This window comes from Lepidochelys olivacea, assembly GCF_965140295.1.
Source record: "Lepidochelys olivacea isolate rLepOli2 genome assembly, chromosome: 1".
Lineage (NCBI taxonomy): Eukaryota > Metazoa > Chordata > Testudines > Cheloniidae > Lepidochelys > Lepidochelys olivacea.
In genome coordinates this window covers 349970870-349989758 of record NC_140411.1, presented here as the reverse complement: position 1 = coordinate 349989758, position 18889 = coordinate 349970870, and the positions used below count along the sequence as shown (strand labels likewise).

The following is an 18889-nucleotide window of genomic DNA, read 5'->3' as shown; positions in this document are numbered from 1 at the left end:
TGGGGAAGCACACGGAGGGGCAGAGGATGCTGAATGCTCCGAGGTCAGACCCAGGAAGGTGGAAGCTGTGTGAGCTGTGTGTCCTGCAGACAGGCTGCTCACAGAAAGGCGACTGCCCCAGAGTCCTGACTGGCTTCATGGGGAGCAGTTCCAGAGCATCGCCCAGGGACTCCGTGACACCATCCAAAAGGAAACATGGAATAACAAAAAGCAACTGCCCTGTTCTCAGCTGATGCTGTGAGGCCTGTGGGAGCTAAAGGCTCTGGACCACCTTCCCCAGTCTAAGGGGGGGGGGGGTGGGGGGGGGTCGCACCAGCATGCTCAGCCCTCTCCTGGACCCTCCATTTATATCCCTCAGCTGCAGCTGGGAATCAGACCCAGTTTCTAAATGCTGTCAAGCCAGGTTGGCTGATTCCCAGCACTGGGCTGCTGGGCTGCTCTGTGGGACGGGCTTGGCTGCTTCCTGGTCCCCACAGTCCTTGCAGAGACAGGCTGTCCTGTTACACACCTCCCCAGCCCTCCCAAGAGTGAAGTCAGTGCACTCTTTGCCTCCCTCCTCATGAGAAATATAGTCCACATTCACACCGGGGTGGCCCTGGACTGGGGGTGAACCATAAGCACATAGGGCTGCAGAGCCAGGTCAACCTGGGGTTCATGTCTCTCAGAGCATGCAGCCCTGCAGAGAGGCCTGGTCAGCGATGAGGGTAAAAGACACGGCGAGCGAATAGTGCCTCAGGACCTTGATAGTCCACCTTAGCACCAGGCACTCCCCCATCACTACAGAGTTTTGCTGTCTCAGGAACAAATATTATTAAATATTATTTATTAAATATTTCTTCCCCATGTAGATACCTGGACTGTAATCAGGGCACTCCTTGACCTACTCTTTGTCAAGCTAAACAGATTGAGCTCCTTTAGTCTATCACTGTCCGGCGGGTTTTCTCATCCTTTAATCCTTCTTGTGGCTCTTCTCTGAGCCCTCTCCACTTTATCATCAACATCCCTCTGGAATGGTGGGCACCACAACTGGACACAGGATTCCAACAGCATTTGCATCAGTGCCAAATATAAAGGTAAAATACCCTCTGTAGTTCTGCTCAAGATGCATCCCTGCTCATGCACCGAATGGTCACATTAGCCCTTTTGACCACAGCAGCATCACACCGGGAGCTCATGTGCAGCTGCTTGCTCTCCACCCCCCACAAAAACCGTTTTCAGTCACTGCTTCCCAGGATCGAGCCTTGCTACCCAGTGCTGTGTAGGGACGTTCCTTGAAGTATTTTCTGAGTTCCCCAGGCATGTGACTTCCTCCCTTGCCTGAGCTGCTTCCTCATCACCTGCAAAAATACACACCAAACACAAACAAGAAAACACTAGACTGTAGAACCTGAGCTGAAAGAAGTGCTGAGCATGCAGCTTTGCACACACATCGCCCACAGGAACCTTTTGGGTTCTCACAGCCCCCAGGAAGATCCCGACATCCGGTAACGTGGGGAGGGTACGGAGGGAAACGGGAGAACAAGCACATTCGCTGAGAGCCATCAAGCGCTAGCCAGCGCGGCTTAGGGAGTGACAGCTCCTCAGAGAAGCAGCAGCCAGCACATTGCCAGCCTTAGCGAGGGCTGAACGCTTTAATAACCAGCGAAGCCTTAGGAACTTTGGGTAACTCCAGGAAACATTTTTTACTCCTCTCCCCCATCCAGCTATAACCCGATTCCTAATTGAGTCACACGTCTCTGCACAGGGCTGGCCAGAGGGGTTGGGGAAGGGTTAGTGACCGGATTCTTTAAACTTTAAGTCACCTCCTTAATCCCGTGTCCAGCTGCCTGGATCGTAGGTAGCAGCGTGGTGAGGAGAGCAGCCTCCGGGGAGCTGGTATGTGGCCCACCGTGCAAGCAGAGGGGACAGGATGTGGAGCGGGCAGAGTGGGCTTTGCATCCACCCTCCATAGCCCCACCTAGCGCTGTTCTGCCAGCATGCCGGGGAAGTACCTGCACCAGGTGCAGACCTGCCACTGGATTCTTCCCCTCGGAGCAACAATCACACTCTGCCTTATGGGCTGCTCCAGCTGCCCCTTGCTCGGGTCTCACGGCAAAGCCAGCCCCGAGCCCTGTTAGCTTGTGCTTTTCTGGAATCGCAGGCTAAGAGGCAGAGAATTTGATGGGTAAGATAAGGAAGCGGCCTTGGATATTGGCTTATCTAGCTCTATAAGACACCATTATTGAAATGCTCTTCAGCTCTCTATACCTTTGTTGTGTAAAGGTCTTATTTAGGTCTTCAAGTGCATTACTAAACCTTTACAACTGTTCCATAATACCTTGCTCTTCACCTAGAGAGCTCCAAGCGCTTTACAAGGGAGTGTCATTCCTATTTTACAGTTGGGGAAACTGAGGCACAGAGCGGGGGCGTGACCTACCCGAGGTCAACCAGCAGGCCAATGGCAGAGCCAGGAATAGACTCTGGGTCTCGAGAGTCCCAGTCCAGTGCTCTTTCCACTAGGCCATAGTGCTTCAGTGCCTTTATGTTAGTAACGCACGCTCCAGCTGCCCGAGGGGCAAATATTAAGATTTGTTTGTCTCAGGAAGAAATAGGTTAAAACCTTATTTTGCAAATATTTTTGTCTTGCTGCCTAGGGGATATCATGGTTGACAGGACCTTTGTTTCTCTTTACTGGTTTGGCATTGTAATGAAAACTGATTTTTAAAACGACTCGTCTCACCCACACACTATTGCACATACCTTCTTTAGCCTTCGTAGTCTTCTTTTTACACCAACAGCACCCTGCAAAGCTCCCTACTACAAGAATCACTAGTGCGCTCAATGGCACGCAAACGCTTCGAACGCGGAGTCGTTTTTCATGTCCTCCTGGAACGTAGGCATCTGTCTGAACAGTTGCACCTGCAAAACAGTAAAATGATTAAGTAAGCTGGAACTGCCTCCAGCCATTTCCAATATAAACCCTCCCTCCCAGTTGCAATTAGCTGTTACTACAGCTTGCTCCATACAGCCAGGCATTCTGCTATAAGGGTTATGGGCTTAAAACCCACAGGTGGGCAATCAGGAGTGAATGCACAGGAAAGATGGGGAACATGGTGGTGGCACTCGGCAGGAAATGCAGAAATGCTCAGGGGAAGGGACACTAGACATCCAGGTGGGTAGCAATAAGAGCAGCAGGCTGAGACACAGCAAGGATCTGGCTCATCTCAAGGTGGCCAGTAGCAGATGGATTGATGGCCTAGCAATTAGGTGACCCAGAGCAAAATTGCAAATGGGGTGGGGAAGAAGTTTGGCCAGAATGGGTAGCTGCAGCAGTGAGCCGGAGAGCGCTCACGTGTGCCGGCACAATGCTATTGGCAGAATTGGAGCACTGAAGTTACAGGATCCGAAACACCCCCCATGTCCCTTATTAAATCGGAGTCCTGGGGTTACAGATTCCAGAATTCAGTTTCCTGAATGCATCAGGGAAGCCTGATGGTGGGAATGGAGGGTCACAAAGAGGGAGATAACAGAACACCTAGAACTTAGGATTGGTGCTTTTTATTTCCCCGTAAATTGAAAGATAAAAATTCCCTGAGTTCTACATGAATCAAACCCTGAAAACCTTTGACTGAGCTTCCTGTCTCACCAGAAGGAGTTCAAATGCGTCACTGCATCTCTGGCGTGTTTAGTACATGATCCGAAAGACGGCTTGAAAAAGCACATTTTGGGCCACACAGTGTGTCTGGCCTGGTGCTAATGGCCAAGCAGAAAGCTATGCTAGGAGACGTGCTAACACCTTAGGCCCCCCTACAGAACCAACCACGATCCCAGACACTGCACTCCTCTAAGCACAGGGTCTGCGGCGCCTGCCAGTAGGGAAAACCCCCAGGAGGCAGAGACAGACTCCGCAAACCCATCCTGGGATCTGAGAGTCAAGCTGGGCTCTTCCCGCCTCAAACATCACCAGAAATAGAGATCCGATATGGCAAACTGTGCCCCTAGTTACACTGGAACGTTTCCACGGAAGCCTAATGGGGTTACAGGGGATCAAAAGAGGGCATCATTCGCCCTGCAGTGTCCCTATTACTGGTGATGGAGTGAGAGAAGGAAGAACCCAACTCGATCTACACTTCCTTCTCCCATCATGGCACTGACAGTTAAAGCTCCATTTCTACTTCTAATAACAGATCGTGGTAGACACAGAGTAATGGAGAGAAAAAACTGATCCCCGGGATGCTTCTCTTAATGTCACTTATCACAGCAGGCTCCTGCTCCAAAATTATGCTCAAGGGCTCGTGGGATTCTCACTGAAAGGACAACCATCACAGCACCGTTGATAAGGGAACGTCGCTGACCTACCTTGGGTCTTTTTCTGCATAAGCAGGACAATCTGTAAAGTTTGGGGAGTGTTCTCATATAAACTGGCATGACAGGTGTAGTTCCCAAAGTCAGCGGGGGTCACATTCTTCAGGAGGAGAGAAGCGTTGCCATCGGACAATCCCTGAGAAGAGAACTCCGTTCTCCCCTTATATTGTCCACACTGATACTCTGGATGGTTCTGGCCATAGTGGAAGCTGTTCACGACTTCACAACTCCCATTTAACCAGTTAACTTGCCAGTTAACTGTAGGGTTTGAAAGACTGATAGCGTCTCCACGTTTGACAATGCAGGGCAGGAGCACATCTTCACCGACATCCGCTTCAATTCCAACATGGTCACAGGCTGAAAGAGAGAAGGAGAACATGGCATTACTCAAAGTCAGCTGAAACAATTTCTATTACCCTTGTCAAGGGATACAGCCTCTAGGGTCATGGCTGGCTGGGGTCATGGCTAGGGCCATGGCTGGCTTCTTCTAACGAGAAGTCAAGAACCAAAGGTTCAGGGGCAGCTAAGTTGCCTCAGGACATAACCCGTCCACCCGAAGTCTTAAAAGCACAGAGGGACGTAGCTAAGTAGAACGGCCCCTGTGTTCCTGTCCATCCACATCTTGTCCACAATGCTGTCGATAACACACGTCAATGCTCAGCTCCCATCTTTGACAGACCTCCAACAGTGAGCTGTCACAGACTCTCCACCTGTGGGGCGTGACCATACAGGGATGCGTCACAAAACCCCACGTCCCCCCATTCAGTTATACAAGCCAAATATGTAACGCATGCCTGATGCGTGCAGATTCCCACCAGGATGTACAGCTCATCACAGTTCAGTACATCATCTCCTTTACAGAGGCCTTTGCACCATGTGAATGACATGCAGCCATCCCGTTCCTTCCCAACCCAGAGACCAGCAGCAGGGCTTGAGCCCCTGACCATCAGAGCCCTGTGCTAGGACCTCACTATTTGAGCGACAGGGCCCTGGAGTAATTGCTAGCTCCTCTGCAGGCCAGCCACCAGCGGAGGCCTTGACAGACAACCCCAATGGGCTACACAACCATTTACTAGTCATCAGTAGAATCCTGGTGTTCAGGAATCCTGGATTCTCTCCCTGGCTCCGGGAGAAGTTAGAGAGACTAAACCTGGTTTGGCTCCCCACTCTGAAAACCAGTGGGGTGCGGTGATAAGATCAGGGTTTGTCATGACAGAGACCCGAGTTCGGGGTCAGCTGTGAGCTGCTTTGAACTCACTTCTAGATTATTGTTTTGAAATGTTGGTGTGGTGGGGGCATTCAGCAGCTGCCTGCAAAGGCTGGGGTTCGTGGCATTGGGCAATACATGCATGGGACTAAGAACAGCAGCTAGACAGGAGACCTGAACTCTGGTACCCTCTTTCTCAGGTCAGGGAAGTTTCCCGGAAGCTACAGGTGTCTCGCCTAGGGGAGCAGCTTCCTCCAGGACTCAAACAAAGGATTTTCCTATTATTCCAATAAGTCTCGAAGGCAGTGTTGCATAAAACAGGATTAATAAGGGATAAAACTCCTCCATCTGGGAGGCTGGTTCAGGGATATGGAAAAGACATGCAGAAATAGGACTATGGGGGGAGTGACAGGGTGTCCACCCCACACAAGGCCTAAAGGGGCAAAGGTGGTAGGTGGGCCAAGTAACTGCCCAAGCTGCACCTGGAGGAGGAGCCAGGGAGTGGGGGTTGATTAAATGAGGCTCAGCTGGTCAGGAACAGGCAGGGCCTGTAGAAAGTCCAGGAGCTGAGAGCAGAAGGGGGCTGCAGGGCAGAAGTCTGAACTCACTCCCTGGGAGAAGGGAGGTGTGTTTGGGGCTACAGTGGGTAGTCCATGGTTACTCCCTGAGAGGGGGGAGTTGGGACTGTGGCTTGGCGAGCCCAGAGAAGGGGGAGAGCCAGAGAGGCAGGCAAGGCTTAGGGGGAAAGCAGCAAGGTATGGGGTAAGTCGAACCTTGGTTCCCGATGAGAAGGCCTGTAAGCCAGGATCTGGAGTAGAAGCGGGGCCGGGGCCCGCGACCAGCCACTGATGACGTGGCATGAGCAGGGCAAGGAGCAGGAAGACTGCCAGAGCCCATTTGTCAAGAGAGACTTTGATACCCGGGAAGGCGGAGGGGGGGACATGTATGGCGACGTGCCCAGAGGACCGAGTGACGGAGAGGAGGCTGCAGTTCCTGGAGAGGGGTCCGCAGGGCTAGAGGACGACAGGAGAGGCACCGCGAGCGGAGGGCGCAATGCCTGGCTGGAGCTAATCTCCAGGACGGCCAGCAGGAGGCGCCACTAGCAGGGAGCGAACCCCTGTGATGGGGTCAACCCATAAGGCTGGTTCTTTTACTGTTCTCTGGACCACGTGCTACTGTGCTAAATGGACGACTGGTCTGATGTGAGAGGACAATTCCTGTGTACAAAGAGAGAAGGGGAAGAACTTGTAAAGTCCTAGAACAGCATGAAGAAGTCGCTCCATTGGCTAAACACAGCCCAGGCAACCCCCCGAAGTTAGTGGAGTTACGGGGAGTTTAATCACGGGCACTGCTGTGTTACCACCTCGTTTCCACTGCCCACCCAGCTGTGGTGTCAGAGAAAGAAACTAAAGGAGCTTGGCATGAGTGGTTTTATCACATATTTTTACACCCAGTGCTTCCCAGCTGGAGGGAAAAGAAAGTGATTTGCAGGGTGCAGACTCTGTACTAGAGAGGAAAGACCAAGGGCAGGTTACACTTGTAAGGCTGCAGCAGTGACGCTGTGCTCCTAGGCCGACGGGAGAGCTTCTCCCACCAGTGTGGTTAATCCACTTCCGCCAGAGGTGGTAGCTCGGTGACGGGAGCAGCTCTCGCCTACGCCGGGGGTTCGGTTGCAGGATTACGTTGCTGCGGGTGGGGATATTTCACAGCTCTGAGCAATGCAGTTATACCCGCGTGAGTCTGTCGTGTAGGGCTGGCCGAAGAACCAGGGCAGATTACGTCAACCTAACGTACATCAACATACAGCCACCGCAGTTGAGGCGCACACGTGGCCCCTTGTGTCGGCCGTGCGCGTTCTCACCTGGTGCGCTGTAGCGATTCTGCTGTCAGCGTGGGCCATTGTGTGACGGTTCCGGAGAGCCAGGAACAATCGGCACAAGCGACGCCGTGTCTACACTGACACGGCATCGGCCTAACTCCATCAACCTTGCCTCTGCCGCGCGGGGAGGGGGTGTTACTAAATCAGCACCGAGAGGCGCTTACGTTGGAAGGGGACACGGCGGAGGGTGTGGGTTAGGATTAGGGTTGTCAACTCTCCCGGATTGGCCTGGAGTCTCCTGGAATCGACATTGATTAACTGCGGTGGCTGTACGGTGATCACTGAAACCAGCCCAGGAGATTGTAATGGGCTATTTTAAGAAAATTACATTGTCATGTTGCGGGGGGAAAACAATCTCCTGGAATAGCTTCAGTCAGAGTTGACAACCCTAGTTAGTAGGGATCTGGTGCAGGGACAGCCAGACTGGGGCAAGGCACATCATTTTAGCACGTGCTGGATAGAGGCAGTGTAGGTGTCCGTGGGGACACGGGCAGACATTTCACCTGTCTGGACAGACCAAGGGTACACAGAGGGGCAGGAAGCAGGGCTGGGTGCATTTACGTATCCATAGAAAGTTGAGCAAGAGCACGGAGCCGGCTCTGGGAACAGCTGCCCTGCAGCAATGAGATCTATTAGCACAGAGCCGCCCACCCGGTTACCCCCACGGCACCGGGGTGGCAAGTCAGGGACACTGAAGACAAGAGTGTTTGAAGAGCTACAGAGACATTAGGGGAAACCGTGGGACTTTCTCCAGTTTGGTGAAGCGGTAGCAAGAGAGTAGATTGGTCACCTTACCTGCCAGGACAACGGGCAAAAGTCCAGCCAATACCCAAACGCTGCTGTGCGCTACCATTTCTCAGACCTTCTCCCAAACTTCCTGTTAAAAAAAAAAAAAAAAAGTAATCCCATCACATACGTCTGCAGGACTCCTGCACAGAAAGTCCAAACCGTCCTAGTAACCCTGGCAAGCTGATCCGCTTGGGAAGAGAGGCCAGCTCAGCGCTTGGGTCATTTTACAGGATAGTTTATCAGTAATATTATGGCAATGCCTCAGGACCCCACCATGGACCAGGGCCCCATTGTGCGGGTGCTGTGCACACACATGGGAAGACATGCCCGTGGGGGCCAGGGACCGGCCACACTGCAGCTGGCAGTGCGCCCCCCAGCCCGGGCAGACAGACTTACACCAGCGAGGCTCAAGCCAGCACGCTAAAAATAGCAGCGTGGGCCTCGCAGCTCCAGAAGAGACTCCAGCGAGCCACCTGGGCTCAGACCCAGGGGTCAGGTGGGCTGGAGGACCCAAATTATGGTCCGAGCCACAACAGCTACATGGCTACTGGTAGCATGCTAGCTCGAGCCCTGTGAGCATGATTCTGTCTACCCAGGCCGGGAGGCTGCTGCCAGCTGCTGTGTAGACATAGCCAAAGAGTTCACAGTTTAAGTATGAGAGAAGAGACAACAGTGGGACCCAGCCAGGAGGAACACAAGGAAACAGACGAGACTCTGTTGGTCAGCACGATAGGCGCTGGTCACATCTGTGATGCCTGTTGTATCAGTATCCTCATTTAATACCAGACAGTCCAGTTCACCCATCTTAGTATTTAGACATCTAGCATTTGTATACAAGCACTTATAAAATGTGTCACGTTTTAGCTGTCTGCCATTATATGGTGTAAGGCTGCACCTGCCTTCCTAACTCTGCCGTGACATCACCAGTGCCCTGCACTTGCATGGTCAGTAACACCAATGCAAAGGGAGTGAAAATCTCTGCTATTCTAATTTGAACTTTCTCCTTTGCAAGTGACTACACAAAATGCAGGACATGGAGAAACTGGCCCAGCATCTGCAGCCATAGAGGACATAATAGTTCTCCTTCCATTGTGTAAAGAGGAGTCCAGCAAAGGCCTGAACTTGTAAAGCCATGACTTTCGTGAATAAGTCTTCCTCACATATTTCAACCATCCATAGGAAGCTGTTGGCATGCGGGCTGCTGGCACCCCGCAGCCCAGGAACAGATTAGACTACAGACAAGAGACTAGAATTGATGGGGGCAAAAAGGGGGCAGGGTGTAACCATGTCTGAGCTGACACAGGCTTCAGTGTGACTTTTCAGGGTAAGAAGTTGCCTATGCACATTCCTCTAGTGCTTCACTCCTGCGACTGGGAGGAGAAATGCGTTAGCCAGGTAGCAGCGACTCATTCATGCAGGAGCAAAATTCCACCATGTCTGAGCCCGACTGCCAACAGCTGTGTTCAATGACACAATGGCACGGATTAGTCATCGGTGTCAGACCAGGAGGAAGCAGGTCCAGCATCACTCAGCTGAACTCGTATGGGGTGATGCAATACTGAATACTGTCCTGGACTAAGCCATCTCCTCGTACACACGTGCCCCACCCAAGATGTGCACGTCTCACAGATATGAATCCACTGGCATGCAACACCATCTGTCCCCATCCCCCCACGTTCATATGCTCCCCTACCCGTGCAACGTCCAGGCATCCACCTTTCACAATGTCAGATGGGGCATCATTTTAAAAGCCGAGCAGGAGAATCCTTAGATACTACAGTGATGGCTGCAATCAAAACCTTTGAATGGGACAGACATCGGGGGACAGACAGACTGAAGTCCCCCAGGCCAGACTCACCCCTCCAGCTTCTGGGAGAAGGGATTTTGCTGCCTGTTTATACTGACATATGAACAAAGTTACAAACAAAAATTACAATAAAAATGGGAGGGGGAGGAAATCAAGAAAACAATCTTTTCTCTCTGTCTATGTGGGGGAGGGGGGTGAAGAACGCGAGAAAAAACCAGGAGAGAAACAAAAAGAGAGAGAAACACGGAGAAAAAAGGCAGAGAGCAAGAAAAGAACACAAGTGAAAAAAGGTGACGGGGGTGTGGGGAGAAGAGAGGGAAAAAGTTAGAGAATAAGAGCTGGGCTCAGAGGGGTTAAACCCTGTCATAAATATAAAGGGAAGGGTAAACCCCTTTGAAATCCCTCCTGGCCAGGGGAAAGCTCCTCTCACCTGTAAAGGGTTAAGAAGCTAAAGGTAACCTCGCTGGCACCTGACCAAAATGACCAATGAGGAGACAAGATACTTTCAAAAGCTGGGAGGAGGGAGAGAAACAAAGGGTCTGTGTGTCTGTCTATAGTCTGTCTTTGCCGGGGATAGACCAGGAATGGAGTCTTAGAACTTTTAGTAAGTAATCTAGCTAGGTATGTGTTAGATTATGATTTCTTTAAATGGCTGAGAAAAGAACTATGCTGAATAGAATAACTATTTCTGTCTGTGTATCTTTTTTGTAACTTAAGGTTTTGCCTAGAGGGGTTCTCTATGTTTTTGAATCTAATTACCCTGTAAGATATCTACCATCCTGATTTTACAGGGGGGATTTCTTTATTTCGATTTACTTCTATTTTTATTAAAAGTCTTCTTGTAAGAAAACTGAATGCTTTTTCATTGTTCTCAGATCCAAGGGTTTGGGTCTGTGGTCACCTATGCAAATTGGTGAGGCTTTTTATCCAACATTTCCCAGGAAAGTGGGGGGTGCAAGTGTTGGGAGGATTGTTCATTGTTCTTAAGATCCAAGGGTCTGGGTCTGTAGTCACCTAGGCAAATTGGTGAGGCTTTTTACCAAACCTTGTCCAGGAAGTGGGGTGCAAGGTTTTGGGAAGTATTTTTGGGGGAAAGACGCGTCCAAACAGCTCTTCCCCAGTAACCAGTATTAGTTTGGCGGTGGTAGCAGCCAATCCAAGGACAAAGGGTGGAATATTTTGTACCTTGGGGAAGTTTTGACCTAAGCTGGTAAAGATAAGCTTAGGAGGTTTTTCATGCAGGTTCCCACATCTGTACCCTAGAGTTCAGAGTGGGGGAGGAACCTTGACAAACCCGGTTCAGAGAAGCCTGGGTCCCCCACACTTACATCTGTACTTCCTTGGCCTCTGGGGTCTTGGGGCAGGCTTAGGCCAGCTGCTGGAGGTGAGGAGCGACACACAAACCATAGGTGCTGGAATTATGGGTGCTGCTGCACCCCCAGCTTGAAGTAGTAACAAACACCAAACACATGGTTTCCATCTTCCGCACCCCCACTATAAAAATTGTTCCAGCACCACTGTAGGGAGCTTCCCCCCGCCCTGCCCCCCCATGGCTGTGTCGACCTAGAAGTTAAGTCAAGATCAATCCTTGTTCCCTTCTATGTCAGCTGATGCTCAGTCCCTGAGGGTGGGTCTGTTTTCTCCACTTGCTTTTTCATCAAATCAGTTCCAAGCTCTCTGTGCACACACTTACTGTATTTCGGTTTAAGAGCAGCTTACTTCAACTTAGCTTAAGGCAATTCCTAATGAAATAAGCCTGGTTTAAGGGGTCCACACAGCCCTTTGCAACATCTTAACCATTAGCTTCGGGGAATGGGCCGGGGGGCAAGAACCACAGCAACTTTCTAATAAGAATGGCCACACTGGGTCAGACCAAAGGTCCACCCAGCCCAGCATCCTGTCTGCAAACAGTGGCCAATGCCAGGTGCCCCAGAGGGAGTGAACCTAACAGGTAATGATCAAGTGAGCTCTCTCCTGCCATCCATCTCCACCCTCTGACAAACAGAGGCTAGGGACACCATTCCTTACCCATCCTGGCTAATAGCCATTAATGGACTTAATAACCTCCATTAATTTATCTAGTTCTCTTTTAAACCCTGTTATAGTCATAGCCTTCACAGTCTCCTCAGGCAAGGAGTTCCACAAGTTGACTGTGCGCTGTGTGAAGAAGAACTTCCTTTTATTTGTTTTAAACCTGCTGCCCATTAATTTCATTTGGTGGCCCCTAGTTCTTATATTATGGGAACAAGTAAATAACTTTTCCTCATTCACTTTCTCCACACTACTCATGATTTTATAGACCTCTATCATATTCCCCCCTTAGTCTCCTCTTTTCCAAGCTGAAAAGTCCTAGCCTCTTTAATCTCTCCTCATATGGGACCCGTTCCAAACCCCTCATCATTTTAGTTGCCCTTCTCTGAACCTTTTCTAATGCCAGTATATCTCTTTTGAGATGAGGAGACCACATCTGTACGCAGTATTCAAGATGTGGGATACCATGGATTTATACAAGGGCAATAAGATATTCTCCGTCTTATTCTCTATCCCTTTTTTAATGATTCCTAACATCCTGTTCGCTTTTTTGACTGCTGCTACACACTGCGTGGACGTCTTCAGAGAACTATCCACGATGACGCCAAGATCTCTTTCCTGATTAGTTGTAGCTAAATTAGCCCCCATCATATTGTACGTATAGTTGGGGTTATTTTTTCCAATGTGCATTACTTTACATTTACACACATTAAATTTCATTTGCCCTTTTGTTGCCCGATCACTTAGTTTTGTGAGATCTTTTTGAAGTTCTTCACAGTCTGCTTTGGTCTTAACTATCTTGAGCAGTTTAGTATCATCTGCAAACTTTGCCACGTCACTGTTTACTCCTTTCTCCAGATCATTTATGAATAAGTTGAATAGGATTGGTCCTAGGACTGCCCCTTGGGGAACACCACTAGTTACCCCTCTCCATTCTGAAAATTTACCATTTATTCCTACCCTTTGTTCCCTGTCTTTTAACCAGTTCTCAATCCATGAAAGGATCTTCCCTCTTATCCCATGACAACTTAATTTACGTAAGAGCCTTTGGTGAGGGACCTTGTCAAAGGCTTTCTGGAAATCTAAGTACACTATGTCCACTGGATCCCCCTTGTCCACATGTTTGTTGACCCCCTCAAAGAACTCTAAGAGATCAGTAAGACATGATCTCCCTTTACAGAAGCCATGTTGACTTTTGCCCAACAATTTATGTTTTTCTAGGTGTCTGACAATTTTATTCTTTATGATTGTTTCAACTAATTTGCCCGGTACTGATGTTAGACTTACCGGTCTGTAATTGCTGGGCCACCTCTAGAGCCCTTCTTAAATATTGGTGTTACCTTAGCTATCTTCCAGTCACTGGGTACAGTAGCTGATTTAAAGGACCGGTTAGAAACCATAGTTAATAGTTCTGCAATTTCCCATTGGCGTTCTTTCGGAACTCGTGGGTGAATGCCATCCGGGCCCAGTGACTTGTTCCTGTTACGTGTCTCAATTAATTCCAAACCCTCCTCTAGTGTCACTTCAATCTGTGACAATTCCTCAGATTTGTCACCTACAAAGGAGGGCTCGGGTTTGGGAATCTCCCTCCCATTACATTAATGTAAACGAGTACTTAGCCAGGTCCTGCCCCTTCACAGATTTCACACGAGACGCAAGAAAGTGAGACTGCACCAAATCCGCCCTGCCCTTCTCACAAGCCGCTTCCTGGGCATGCACTTTCCCGTCAGATCTCCTGGCCCAAGCAGCCACTGCCAGTCCGGAGCCAACACACACGTGTGTGCGTAAAGTAGAGACCCGCAGCGCGCTCACTCCGCGCCCGGGCCATGCAGCCGCCGGGGACAGACAGAAACCAGCTCACCCGCTGCTCTCCAGCCTGGGGCTGAGGGGAAACGAGCCCCGTGGCCGAGGGCTGCCGCTGGCAGGGCAGGAAAGAGCTGGTGTTGCCCACTCACCCGAGTCCCGGCCGTCCTGCCCGGCCCCCCCGGCTAGTGGCTCCGAGACACCCTTACGGCCGGGCCGCTCTGGCCCGCAGCCCCCATTGGCCGGGAGCCCCCCGACCTCCGCCCCCTTAGGGGCGAGAACCTGCGGTTCCAGCCACAGGGTTTGCAAGCCAGCACCTCCCATGGCACTTTCACCCGCCCCAGGCCGCTGAAGGGATTCCCCCAGGAGACTGTCAAAAAGCTGGGGCAAAGCGCAGATCCTGTGGATCCGTGAGAATCAGCAAATTAGCGCACTCCTACTCTGTGTGCTCAAATCATTCCTAAACAATGTGGACTCAGACTGCTCCCAAGACTGATCCTTGAGGGACTCCACTGATCATCTCCTTCCAGTCCGCGGGGTCACCTTTCAGCACAAACCTTTGCCTCCCCCCCGTTAGCCAGTTCTTTGCAGGTCTTGTACTAATCCCCCATCTTCTCTAAGCTGAATAATGATTTCCCATGTGGTGCCCTGTCAAATGCTTTCTAGAAGGCCAGGTGTATCATCAGATCTCCTGCATTTCCTTATGTAAGAAATCAATGATTTTCTCAAAGAAGGAAATCAGGTTAGTCTGACACAATCTACCTTTGGTAAACTCATGTTGCATCAAAACCCCTTTTTCTGTTTACCTCCATGAATTGAATTATTTTCCTTCATAGTTTGTTCCAAAATCTTCCCTACTACTCAGGTTAGACTAACAGGTCTGTAATCGCCCCAATCACTTTTTTCCCATTTCTTAAATATAGGTATGACATTATGTATTATTATTAAAAATCCTTTCTACCAGACTAGCAATCTCCTGGGTCAGTTCTTTCAGCATTTGGGATGGAAATCTGGGTGGATACAAATCAGACTTTTTTTAAAAATAAAAAAAAAACAACAGAGTTTTTAAAATTTAAATTGGATTTCTTTGATAAAATGCTTTTTGAGGAAAAAACCTATCTAAAAGTTTTAATTAAGATACATTATAGCTCAAAGATATCTCATCATGGAATAGGGATTATAAACTGTAATTCTATAGTATGAGACAATACATTCATGTCATGTTTAAGAAAAGTTTTGTAAATGATTTCCAATAGTTCATGGATTAGGGACCCAATTTTATGGGGTTCCAGGGGCTTCTGTATAGATTATTTAGGTTAATCTTTCCAGCTCCCCAATGGGACTCAGTGCTCAGTCTAGAAGACACCATCAGAGATGCTTAGTTTTGCAGTTCTCAAACTGTGGATTTGTGTCTCCAGAGATAACATGCTTGTTAAGAGCAAAAATGGTTGTTCTTGTTTTTAAAGTTTGTTGTTGTTTTTTTAAAAAAAGATTTCATTTAACTATTTTAGTTAAAAACAATTTTAACACAAGCAAACTTGATTTTAAAAAACATGAATGTTTAAGGTTTCAGAGTAACAGCCGTGTTAGTCTGTATTCGCAAAAAGAAAAGGAGTACTTGTGGCACCTTAGAGACTAACCAATTTATTTGAGCATAAGCTTTCGTGAGTTAAACTGTTAAAGTCTGCTGCAGTTTCCACGGCATGCATCCGATGAAGTGAGCTGTAGCTCAGGAAAGCTTGTGCTCTAATAAATTGGTTAGTCTCTAAGGTGCCACAACTCCTCCTGTTCTTTTTATGAATGTTTAACTAAATTCAAAAATTCATATGCTTGTTTTGTTAAAATATTATATGTTTGCTGTTGAAGAAAAAAATCCAGCATACTTAACATTGTTGTTTTAGTTTAATAAACCAATTTAAAACAATGTCTGTCTGGTGATGTTCTCCTCCTAATACAGCCTGGCAAGAAAATCCTCCAAATATTCCTGATTAACTTGTTGAATTGGAGATAGTTCACCTCCCAATGGCTTCATAACTATCTGCTTCAGTTACCTTTGGTAAATGAAATAACCAAACGATCATTGTCTGACATCGCTGTAAAACTAAACCTGGAAAGTTTTCAAAATAAATCACTGTTTAAAAATGTAGAGTGTCCCCCTTCTAAAAATGAACCCTACACCGGTTTCCGAAAGTTGCGAGGAATATGTATTCAGGTGATAACCACCCCGGGGAATGCGCTTTCCTGCCGAAATCCATGATTAAATGGAGTCTTCTTGACTAGGGATGTAAATCGGGATTGGAGCTGGGTCTCCCCCGCGCCCTGCCTGGGGCGCCCGGCCCCCACCTGCGCTAGGGTGACCGGACCCCCCGATAGGACCGGGACTGTCCTGATGTTTAGCTCTTTGTCCCGCGCCCCGAGTGATGCGCGCTCCGGAGGCCAATTGTCCCGATACTGCGGCTCCGGCGGGTTGGGGGGGGGGTTGCGCTTCCCCCGCCCCCCAGTCCCGATATTTTCTCCGTTTCCTCCGGTCACCCCCCGCCCCGGACTGGAAGCTGCGCGCGGCTCCCCGCTGGCGATGGTAACGAAAGACGCCGGAAGCAGCCGCTGCGGCCCAGCCTCGGCGGGGGGGGCTGCCAGCACGTGCGGGCCCCCCCCCCCGCACCCACCAGGAGCAGGCGAACGGGGCTTCCCGCGGGAGACAGGGTCATCCACAGGGGACCTCACTCGCCTGAGCAGCTGCCTGTCTGATCCTGTGATCCGCCCCCCCCCCCCCCCAGCCAGCACTCCTGCCCCACGCTGGGCAAGGGGCAGCCCCACCCGCACCCCCAGTGCGGCTACGGTGAGGGGCAGCGGGGGGGGAGGGGAGGGCGCCCAACGTTCGTAAGGGGGCAGGGGTCGGGCTGTGTCTCCCCCTCCCTAGACTGGGGACACCCCCCCCCCCGCTGTGACTCCCCCCGCTCGCCACCCACAGCCCGCTCGGGGCGATCCCGATCCCGTCCCGATTCTGATCCCCGGCGGGCTCTGTCCTGGGGGAAGGGGGTGCGGCTGGGGTCCCACCGCGCTTAGCGGGCCCCCGGGGACGCCCCAGAAATTAACCACGGGCCAAAGAAGCGCGGGGGGGGGACGGGGACGGGACACCTCCCCCCCCGTTAAGGGGAGCTGGGAGAGACACGTCGCCCGCCCCGGTCAGGGGACCCCCCAGCTCGGAGCGGGACAGACGGAGGAAGCCGCTCGCAGCCCGGGCCGCTTCTTACCTCCGCCGCCGGCGCCGCTCCCCGGAGAGTTCTCGGCGCTGGACCCCGCCCCAGCCTCTGACTCCGCCGGCTCGTCGCTCCGCCCTCCGCTGCTAGTTAGTTATTTGCTTCGGCCGCTGCGTTCTCGGAGGCTCGTTGCTTTGTTGCCGTTGTGGCGGGGGCAGAAACCCCCGGGAGCGGGGGCAGCGCGTTCCAGGGCCCCGCCGAGGACTGCGCTGCCGGGAGCGGTTACCGCTCCGACAAAGGTGGGAAGAAGCCGCAGCCGTCGTGAACTGCGGCCCGCTGTAGCCAATGCCCCCCGGGAGCCCTTTAGTGCACGAGGGTGGGTGTGAAATTGCTCCCAGTAGAGATCTGCTCCCTGCAGCAGTTACTGATACGCCTAGATCGTAAGAAACAGCTTTTGTAAAGAGAGGCTTCTGCCCGCCGGGGTCATGTTTTCTCGGCCTTACTTATCTTTTTTCTCTTCTCTGGACTCTCTCCAGTTTTTACTCCAGTTGCGACCGAATCACCACGGAGTAGAGCTGATATCCCAGAGTGATGCTCTGGTTTTCTGCATAGATCCCTTTCCACAGGACTCGCATTCAGTGTGGTCCACTCTGACCCCCAGATCCCTTTCCACAGGACTCCTATTCAGCTTGTGGTCCACTCTGACCCCCAGATCCCTTTCCACAGGACTCGCATTCAGCTTGTGGTCCACTCTGACCCCCAGATCCCTTTCCACAGGACTCGCATTCAGCTTGTGGTCCACTCTGACCCCCAGATCCCTTTCCACAGGACTCGCATTCAGCTTGTGGTCCACTCTGACCCCCAGATCCCTTTCCACAGGACTCCTATTCAGCTTGTGGTCCACTCTGACCCCCAGATCCCTTTCCACAGGACTCGCATTCAGTGTGGTCCACTCTGACCCCCAGATCCCTTTCCACAGGACTCCTATTCAGCTTGTGGTCCACTCTGACCCCCAGATCCCTTTCGGCAGGACTCCTTCCTGGGAAGTCATTGCCCATTTTGTATGCCTGCAGCTTGTTATCATTCACAGACTTTATAATTGCACTCTCTATGCCATTATCTCAATCGTTGATCCAGATTTTGAATAGAAACTTATCCAGAACTGATCCCTGGAGAACCCCACTCCTTATGCCCTTTCAGCCTGTGAAGCATTTGCACCCTTCTTATTTTAGCTCCATCTAGGTTGCATTTCCTTAGGTTGTTTATGAGAAGGTCATGGGAGACCTGTAACACTGCAATCTGATGAAGCTAATTCCTACAGATAGCAGTTTCTCACACCATAGGTACCTGAGATTGTGATCTGTAGCCGTTAGCTACATTAGATGGCCTTTTTTAGCCAAGTAGGACCTGTCACTGTTGCATATGTTTCTGGATGGTACGAGGCCCTGGATTCGAATGCATACACATTTACCCTCACGGGGCACATCACTATCACTGTCACAAGACAGGATACTGGATTAGGCAGACTATTGGTCTGACCCACGATGGCAGTCATTACAACAGCTTTATTTCCAGGGAGAAGGACGTTATAGGAGATAATATACTGCCTTTATTGAATATTGGAGAATGAAGTTGTACACAACGGCATGCGGACAAACACCAAGGGCTAGACTGAGAGGCAAAATACCAGTTGCAAAAATGCAACCCCCATTGGTGGATTGACTCAAAAAGTTTTGACACTAGGCCAGAAATTCAGTCAGCTCTAAAATGAGAAGAAAAAAATTAAAATTAAAAATTCAGGGAGTTCAGGGAATCCCAGCAATAGGTAA

At 50.5% G+C, this 18889-nt stretch overlaps 1 protein-coding gene across 1 annotated transcript; it reads right to left on the bottom strand.

The window, feature by feature from the left end:
• Positions 1-806: 806 nt before the first annotated feature.
• LOC311514755 (uncharacterized protein) lies at positions 807-17376 on the bottom strand. The gene is made up of 5 exons (XM_084617448.1): positions 17115-17376; positions 8226-8307; positions 4339-4701; positions 2740-2898; positions 807-1337 (listed from the first exon to the last, which is right to left on the bottom strand). Exons 2-5 carry the CDS (start codon positions 8281-8283, stop codon positions 1219-1221), a joined length of 699 nt encoding a protein of 232 aa, XP_084473574.1. The 5' UTR covers positions 8284-8307; positions 17115-17376; the 3' UTR covers positions 807-1218.
• Positions 17377-18889: the final 1513 nt, after the last annotated feature.